Source organism: Haliotis cracherodii, unplaced genomic scaffold, assembly GCF_022045235.1.
Source record: "Haliotis cracherodii isolate W230 unplaced genomic scaffold, xgHalCrac1.p SCAF_1, whole genome shotgun sequence".
Lineage (NCBI taxonomy): Eukaryota > Metazoa > Mollusca > Gastropoda > Lepetellida > Haliotidae > Haliotis > Haliotis cracherodii.
In genome coordinates, this window is record NW_027266264.1 from 53012127 (window position 1) to 53022208 (window position 10082).

At 41.6% G+C, this 10082-nt stretch overlaps 1 protein-coding gene across 1 annotated transcript in view; it reads right to left on the reverse strand.

The window, feature by feature from the left end:
* The window catches only part of LOC139479391 (cartilage oligomeric matrix protein-like), a 35323-nt gene extending 27110 nt beyond the window's left edge, over positions 1 to 8213 (reverse strand). The window contains exons 1-3 of the mRNA XM_071262248.1: positions 7920 to 8213; positions 6558 to 6725; positions 1429 to 1643 (exon numbers count right to left, since the gene is read on the reverse strand). Of these exons, the coding sequence (XP_071118349.1) occupies positions 1429 to 1643; positions 6558 to 6725; positions 7920 to 8001 (465 nt within the window). The 5' untranslated portion in view covers positions 8002 to 8213. The remainder of the gene's footprint in view (positions 1 to 1428; positions 1644 to 6557; positions 6726 to 7919) is intronic.
* Between the last annotated feature and the right edge of the window lie 1869 nt (positions 8214 to 10082).

Here is a 10082-nt window from a genome sequence, read left to right on the forward strand (position 1 = left end):
TGCGGGGTAAAGAAACCTTTCTTGTTGCAGGTCTTCAAGATTTTCTATGTGACTACGAGCTACAATATTGAGGATTCCCATGAGAACTAGGAGCTTCAACATTGAAGTGTGCCAAAAGGACAACGAGCTTCAACATTGAAGTGTGCCAAAAGGACAACGAGCTTCAACATTGAAGTGTGCCAAAAGGACAACGAGCTTCAACATTGAAGTGTGCCAAAAGGACAACGAGCTTCAACATTGAAGTGTGACAAAAGGACAACGAGCTTCAACATTGAAGTGTGCCAAAAGGACAACGAGCTTCAACATTGAAGTGTGCCAAAAGGACAACGAGCTTCAACATTGAGGTGTCCTAAAGGGACCACGAGATTCAACATTGAGGTGTTCCAAAAATGACCTCGAGCTCAACATTGAGGTTTCTTGCTTAAAGTACGAGTCACAACATTAATTTTCCCCATGTATCAAACTAGACTAACACCATTGAGGTTATCCACCAGTAACATGACTTACAATATTGAGATTTTTCCATTAGTAACGGGACTTACAACATTACGGTTTTCTATTAGTAACCGGACTTACAACATGGGGATAGCCTGACTTACAACATGGGGATAGCCTGACTTACAACAAGGGGATAACCGGACTTAAAACATGGGGATAACCGGACTTACAACATGGGGATAGCCGGACTTACAACATGGGGATAACCTGACTTACAACATGGGCATAACCTGACTTACAACATGGGGATAGCCGGACTTACAACATGGGGAAAGCCGGACTTACAACATGGGGATAGCCGGACTTACAACATGGGGATAACCTGACTTAAAACATGGGGATAACCGGACTTACAACATGGGGATAGCCGGACTTACAACATGGGGATAACCTGACTTACAACATGGGTATAACCTGACTTACAACATGGGGAAAGCCGGACTTACAACATGGGGATAGCCGGACTTACAACATGGGGATAACCGGACTTGCAACTTGGGGATAGCCGGACTTACGGCAAGGGGATAACCTGACTTACAACATAGGGATAGCCAGACTTACAACATGGGGATAGCCGGACTTACATTATGGGGATAGCAGGACTTACAATTTGGGGATAGCCGGACTTACAACATGGGGATAGCTGGACTTACAATTTGGGGATAGCCGGACTTACAACATGGGGATAGCTGGACTTACAACTTGGGGATAACCGGACTTACGGCAAGGGGAGTTTCAATACATTTAGTAACATGACTTACAACATTGCATTTGCCATTCAGTAACAGGGCTTACAACATTAAGTATTCTCCCTTGTAACACGAGTTACCTTATTAAAGTTTCACCTAAATAACAAGACTTACAATCCTGGAGTGTCCGCTGAGTTATAAGACCTGAAATTTCTGGTTCCATCCGAGTGACAACACTTACAACATTGAGGTTCCCCCTGAGTAAACTCCGAATGGGGATCTCGGTTGTATCCAGGCCGATGTTTTGACAGTCCACGAACAGTCGAATACCATTGCTAGGTTTATCCATCTCGGTAAAATGGAGGATGAAGCGCTTCCGGTCATTCTGGTGTAGGGCACGCGTCGGGAAGGTCAACTGGTATTCCCGCCTGTCACGTGTGCGGAGACGCACGACCACTGAAGAAGAAAGAGAACGATGACCAATCATTACCATTTGGCTTTAATTTCATTTTCAATTTAAGATTTACAACCTGATACTAAAGTCACGAATATGTAATCAAACGCATGTTATGTAACGGCTGGCAGAAAGCGTGTAAATTATTTTGCCACAGACTCCAAGCCGACCATCATGCTTTCTCCCCTTAATGCCGAGCGAAGGGTTTAAACAAGTACCATATTTTAACGGCCTATAACAAATAGGAAGGACAAATGCATCTTGAGTGCATTAAAAAGGAGGGTCATTATGTTAGAATATAGAAATGAGTTCAGTTTTGTGTTTCATACTTTTTAAAAAGAATTGCAGAACTTTTTGAACGCCACTCCCACATTTCCGAATATATGACGTGGGTGTTTAGAAACATCTGTCCATTTTACACATGACTCCAGCTTGTATATTAGCACGTGATCACGTGGGTGTTAAACATGCACAAATATGTTCAAACTGTGTTCTTATCCGCTGAACTTTACATATCAATAGGAAACTGAAGTTTAATCAAACGGGGACTACCAAGAACTAGCCTGATAGTCTAAATATGCATAATGCCGAAATTATTTAAGAAATATCAGAGCGATGTAAAGAAATTTACCCCAACAATGAAAAGATAGTACCCATGTAAAATCGTGTCCGTGTGTCTACCATTTGGCTGTATAATTGTCCGTGTGGCTGAACACTACAAATTATGAGTTCATTCGCTGCCTAAATTTATTTTGTAGAAGCGTACGGCATACATTGTCAGCATTAGGAAAGGCAAAACTTATTGACTTTCTTTAAAAAACTACAGAAAGTTCATTTCTTCTAATCCTGACAAATAAACTTGTTTCTTTTTTTTTCATTTTTGTCTTGGGCAAATGTTCACACCTATATATCTCTTGAAGGCCCGGGTCATTATTTGACAAATGCTCATGTATACTCGTATACATTTCTTGAAGGCGTGGATCATTATTGGATAAATGGTCATACATATGTGCTTCTTGAAGGCTTGGATCATTATTGGATAAATGGTCATACATATATGTTTCTTGAAGGATTGGATCATCATTGGATAAATGGTCACATATACACGTTTCTTGAAGGCGTGGGTCATTATTGTATAAATGGTCATACATATATGTATCTTTAAGGCTTGGATCAGTATTGTATAAATGGTCACACATTTATGTTTCTTAAAGGCTTGGATCATTATTATATAAATGGTCATACACATATGTTTCTTGAAGGCTTGGATCATTATTGGAGAAATGGTCACACATTTATGTTACTTGAAGGCATGGGTCATTATTGTATACATGGTTATACATATATGTATCTTGAAGGCGTGGATCATTATTGGAAAAATGGTCATACATATATGTTTCTTGAAGGCGTGGATCATTATTGGATAAATGGTCACACATTAATGTTACTTGAAGGCATGGGTCATTATTGTATAAATGGTCATACATATATGTATCTTGAAGGCGTGGATCATTATTGGAAAAATGGTTATACATATATGTTTCTTGAAGGCGTGGATCATTATTGGATAAATGGTCACACATTTATGTTACTTGAAGGCATGGGTCATTATTGTATAAATGGTCATACATATATGTATCTTGAAGGCGTGGATCATTATTGGAAAAATGGTTATACATATATGTATCTTGAAGGCTCGGATCATTATTGGATAAATGGTCACACATACACGTTTCTTGAAGGCGTGGGTCATTATTGGATAAATGGTCATACATATGTGCTTCTTGAAGGCGTGGATCTTTATTGGACAAATGCTCATGTACATATGTTTCTTGAAGGCTCGGATCATTATTGGATAAATAGTCATACATGTATGTATCTTAAAGGCTCGGATCATTATTGGAGAAATGCTCATGTATATACGTTTTCTGAAGGCTTGGATCATTATTGGATAAATGGTCATATATATATGTTTCTTGAAGGCTTGGATCATTATTGAATAAATGGTCATACATATATGTTTCTTGAAGGCGTGGATCATTATTGGATAAATGGTCACACATTAATGTTACTTGAAGGCATGGGTCATTATTGTATAAATGGTCATACATATATGTATCTTGAAGGCGTGGATCATTATTGGAAAAATGGTTATACATATATGTTTCTTGAAGGCGTGGATCATTATTGGATAAATGGTCACACATTTATGTTACTTGAAGGCATGGGTCATTATTGTATAAATGGTCATACATATATGTATCTTGAAGGCGTGGATCATTATTGGAAAAATGGTTATACATATATGTATCTTGAAGGCTCGGATCATTATTGGATAAATGGTCACACATACACGTTTCTTGAAGGCGTGGGTCATTATTGGATAAATGGTCATACATATGTGCTTCTTGAAGGCGTGGATCTTTATTGGACAAATGCTCATGTACATATGTTTCTTGAAGGCTCGGATCATTATTGGATAAATGGTCATACATGTATGTATCTTAAAGGCTCGGATCATTATTGGAGAAATGCTCATGTATATACGTTTTCTGAAGGCTTGGATCATTATTGGATAAATGGTCATATATATATGTTTCTTGAAGGCTTGGATCATTATTGAATAAATGGTCATACATATATGTATCTTGAAGGCTTGGATCATTATTGTATAAAATGTCATACACATATTCATCTTGAAGGCTTGCATCATTATTATATAAATGGTCATACATATATATTTCTTGAAGGCTTGGATCAGTACTGTATAAATGTTCATACATCTATGTTTCTTAAAGGCTTGGATCATTATTGTATAAATGGTCATACATATATGTTTCTTTAAGGCGTGGATCATTATTGTATAAATGGTCATACATATATGTTTCTTGAAGGCTTTGATCATTCTTGGATAAATGGTAATACGTATATGTCTCTTGAAGACTTTGATCATTATTTAATAAATGATCATGCATCTGTTTCTTGAAGGCGTGGGTCATTATTGGATAAATGGTCACACATACATTTTTCTTGAAGGCTTCATATATTTGTACGTTTCTTGAAGGCTTGGATAATTAATATCAGTTCAAGACTTATAAGGTCAGGAGTAAGATGCACGAGAGGCATGGGGATTATGGACGAGGTGCTACTGGTCAAATGATATAACAATATTAGGAACATCGTCAGCAACTTAAGTAAATGGATCTACAGCAGAGACTTGGACAGCTTCTAAATGAATAAAACGTTGTGGACCTCATACGGACTTGTCGTTTCCTAACTATCCGGTAGAAAAAATATTGTCGAAATGGAGCCCAGTACAACCAGAACTGAGGTAGTCTAGACTTGCAAAACCATTCTAGACTTGAGTTGGATTCATTTTTCAATTTATTCTCTAAAGTCTGGGATAGAAACTCCAGCTTCTACATCGGGAACTAACATTAACTTTTTGACAAGACAGACATCCTAAACCGTTGTCATTAGCATGGCTGACCTTACAACGAATGCAAGTCAAGGCGTGTTGGAGCCCACATACAAACTAAACACCACATCATTCAGAACATCTTTTTAGACCTGTTCTTCGCTTTTCTGTTGTTATAAACTCCCCTTTGCGTTGCCTTGACTGGGTCTACAGGTGTTCGCCACACCCCGCCGCGACCACCTAACGCAGCACGTGCGGTCACGTCCCACGTTACGAGATCAAGGTCAGTAGGATTTATTGTTCTTAAACTGAGACACGGAACACACAGTTGTGCATACACTCGTAAGAAATAACAAACAGAGGCTGCACAGTCCGTACTAGCTTACGTAAAACTTGTTTGCAACTTTTCTGCGTAATTCCGTCCTACATACATATACAACGGAAGTGAACGAAGTGAATTTAAATACAAAACATATACCGTGATTAGTGACAGATGCTTGTGGGTCGACAACTAGAGGTTGGTATGAGGGAAGGTGGGGAACTGCTCAGCTACGAGTCACTGTTAGACAGTGCGTTACACTATCAACTTAATTCACCCTTATCATTATGTAATCGGACACAAAGCTTTGTTATGATCTACAGATCAATCTGGTGTTATTGTATACACGGGATAGAGTACACCATAGTAGCAAACTTAACATATATTGCTTATCGGTATAGCTGCATTGTGAAAACGGACGAATACAGCATATATGATTTATATCAACCAAATGACCTACAGATCAGTGCCCCATAAGGTAATTGGCAACCCTGGTATGATTATGATTATGATTATGATTATGTATTATTGTTTATTTGTTGTTTATCGCTGCATTCAGCAATGTTTTAGCTATATGACGGCGATTGGCATTCAGTGATTGACGTCATGAGCGTCGATCTACGCAGCTGGAATACGATGACATGCATCAACCAACCATCCATGCCGTTAGTCGCCTCTTAAGACAAGCATGGGTTTCTGATCACCAACTGTAAACTAGGTCTTCATGGGGAATAATTGTTATGACCGTTTACACCTTTGGTGAAATCCACGAGCTCATGTATGTCAGCTTAATTTGAGAGGAGGGGCGTGGATGCAAAGTCGCGTCCCTTTGTGCGGGAACCTGCGATTGTGGCTTCGAATCCCGGTTCACCCTGAATTTGTTATAGGTTGACAGCACCTTAATCGTACTCGTTGCTTTCACCAAAAAGGTAAACGTCAGAGACACCAACACCACGCTGTTATCATGTTGTAACCGACCCGCGGTCACGGGTATGGTGCAAACAAACTAAGTATAATTATCAATACACATCTGGGGGATTCGAACCCACAGCAGATCCTTACACGACAAAGAGACTTAACTATCCACAAACAAATTGCGGCGCCATAGACTACTAGGCAACCATGCACTCCAAGATGAATGTGAAATGGGAACGCCAACATAGATGCACATTAACTCACCTTGTGGTTGAGTAAACCCAACCGACACCTCAAACAGTGTTTGGAGCTGAGGACTCTGGATTCTAGCCAGAACGAGGCTACGTCTGGTGTCACGAGGGGCACTGAACTGTCCAGCGAAGAATATTTCGTTACTCGTTGCGAACGCTTCTTCAAGTCGTGCGTCAGGCACTGGAACGAAGAGAATATATCAGCTGGCATTGGGAAAATAAGGGAATTCACCGATTCTACATAACATGTGCAATAACACTATGGTTGACCACGCGGCTGCTCGTGGTCAAAACCCACCAGGAAGGGACATATATTCGGCCATCAGGTCAACAAAACCCGTGCATTTTCTGTCGACACTACGAGGGCTGGTCAAAAGTTCTAAGCCAAACAAACAAAACCAACAATTTGAAAATGTTTTTAATGTTATTTTTCAACATAACCTCTCTGCTTTTCAAAAGACTTCTCGTATCGATAGTGAAGCTTTTCAATTCCAGTCAGGAAGTCAGTTTTCTGAAGTCACCATGAAAAACCCATTCACGGCAGCTTTGAGGTCATTGTTGCCGTCACAGCGCTTTAGACGAAGCGTCCTTCAGTTGAGGAAATCACTTGGTGCCAGGTCTGGCAAGTATGGAGGGTGAGGAAGCTCTGCGAACCCACATTGTCGCACAGCAGCCTTTGCAAGTCGAGGGGTGTGAGGAGAGGCATTGTCATGAAAAAATAGAATTCCAGCAGTCAGCATCCCTTGCCGCTTTTCTTTGATAGAATTTCTCAGGCGATTAAGCAAATCAGCAGAGTAGGCACCGGTAATCGTCTTTTGACTTTCTAAATAAATCAACAAGGATCACACCCTTTGCATCCCATCATAGGGTGTCCATAACTTTCTTCACTGATCTTGAAGACTTGAATGTCTTTGGGGCCGGATAATAGGCAATAGTATGTCGTTAAAGGATAGTTAAGTAACTTGCAAAATATCACATTTGCATTTAACGTTAGTTTGAGATAATTTATGAGACTATTACACGACACCCAATAAAATTCGGTCTGCATATAGCAATCAGCAATGGTTGGTGAGTGAGTGAGTGAGTGAGTGAGTGAGTGAGAGCAATATTCCAGCAATATCACGGCAGGGGACACCAGAAAAGGTCTCATAGATTCAACCCATGTGGGGAATCGAACCCGGGTATTCGGCGTGACGAGCGAACGCTTCAACCACTATACTGCCTCATCGCCTCACAAAGGTCGGTACACCATACTAGTGACCATGGGGACGCAAGCACACGCATACTCATTGCGATACAATACTGGTCGTCATACGATGACTTTTTCAGGACAAAAGTAATCACATCAATGTGTCCAAGACTATGCAATTCTCACCTGGTCTGACTCTCTCCCTACTACGCTGACCGTGGATGACCTGAGCAAGCATGGCCAGCATCAGCGACGTGAACAACTGCATGGTGGACTGTCCTCACGCCGTCACCATTCAGATAATCACTCTCACTCAACGCCTCGCAGTATCCGCAGAAACAGGCCAGTTGGTCTTGGGGTAACGGCCAGTGCTACTGAGGTGAGGTGAGGGATTTACTAATGGGGGTAAACTAGACTGGACCTAGGGGAAGGGACGGGGAGCTCCTCTCTCCGCGACAACCTCCAACATTATAAATCTAATCCACACTTTGTCTCGGGCTAGAATTTCAACAGCCATGCCAATTATTTATAGTTTTCCCGCGATTCGTACACCTGAGAACAATTGGTTGCAAGGTCCGGGGTGTCCGCGTTCAGACGTCGATTGTTCCCCCCGCGATAAGGGAGGGGCGGTAACCTGTTTCTGTCACTGCTAATGTCTCCAATATGGGAGTATCCCATGTGCTGTAGAAGACATGCACTGAAATATGACTTCAAGAATGAAGTCTGAATGGCATCCGCGAAAACCCGTGTCATTATGTCGTGTCTTAGAATGTGGAATAATTTAATTATTTTGAAAATAAATGAAGTACAATTTCGAAGTGTGTGGGAAAGTTTTCACAAGGCATTGTCATGCCGACCGGGGCGATGTGTTGCGTATGACTTACAGTTCCCTGCGAAGCTTATTTGGTGGAGTTTTAAAACGCGAACCATCGGAAGGAAACAGTTTTTAAATTTGTCCGACTATGCATGGCTCCAAACGTTGTTTTGTTTGTACGTATTGTCGGAAACGGATTTCCTCTGAACTTACAGTTGGTATCGGCCTTGTCTCTCTGACATTTTAATACAGCTGCGACACTCCGTTTCTTTCAAGTGGCGATAGATTAATCTTAGATCAGTGTATGGGTGAGTTTGGTGGCGACGCACCTTTGAGGTGTAAGGAGAAATGGTGTAACATCGCGTCCGAGCTTATTACGCTTACGTAGCTACGTGCATGCACGTGTTTGTGTGGCAGCTTGTACCAGTCCGTACTTATGCAGGTTTTATAATGCTAGCCCACTGGGATATCACATTGCAGTCTAACACTTGGAAGGATACCCCAGTCTGACATTATACACCTCCGAGCCGACCAGCTCTTGTTTTAACCCCTTAAGGATCGAACCGCCGACCTTCCGCTCTCCTAACTTTGAGTGAGTTCATTGGGTATACGTTATTTTGACAACTGTTTCAGTAATACCACTGCCAGCCAAAGTGGCTCTACTGTTGAAAACATCGAGAAAGGCTGTGATACCGACAGCCCGAGGATCATAATCGGGCGAATCTTTATCTTGTTCGAACGTACGATTGAAACCCAGCGCATGCTGTCACGCAAAATGGCTGCGCCTCTGACATCGAGCTGCTGCACCGGAATCCACTGGGCCACCCATGTTAAAGAACAGAGTCTGTGATGATGCAGTTCATGATGATTCACTAAAAGGGTTGCCGAAGTTTAGTTATATCACAGCTCACAAAGGGCCCCATCACTCACAAAACAAAATAGACTGAAGACTGAAGAGTGAGTGAGTGAGTGAGTTGGGTTTAACGCCGCTTTTAACATTATTCCAGTTATATCGCGGCGTGTCAGCTTAATGTGGGAGGAAAGCCCGAAGTGATGCAGGTCCCAGACGTTTACCTCTTCGGTGAAACCCACGAGCACGAGTATGGTACTGACAAACCCAGAAACAATCGGGGCGAACCGGGATTCGAACCCACAATCACAGCGAATGGCGGCGCCTTAGACGACTGGGCCACCCGTGCCCCCGAAGACTGAAGAAAGGTTCAGGAGACAGTGTGTGTGAGAGCAATGACGAATTATACAAAAATAATGTTGAAAAATATTATACTCTGTTCTGCCATCTGGACGAAGATATCTCGTCCCAAGTGTTAAATTTGTTTGTTGTTTAACGCCGGACTCAGCAATATTCCAGCTATATGACGGCGGTCTGTAAATAAGCGAGTCTGGACTCGACAATCCGGTGATTGACATCATGAGCAGCGATCCACGTAATTGGGATCGATGACATGCATCAACTAAGTCAGCTAACCTGACCTCCCGATCCCGTTAGTCGCCTCGTACGAAAAGCATAGTCGCCT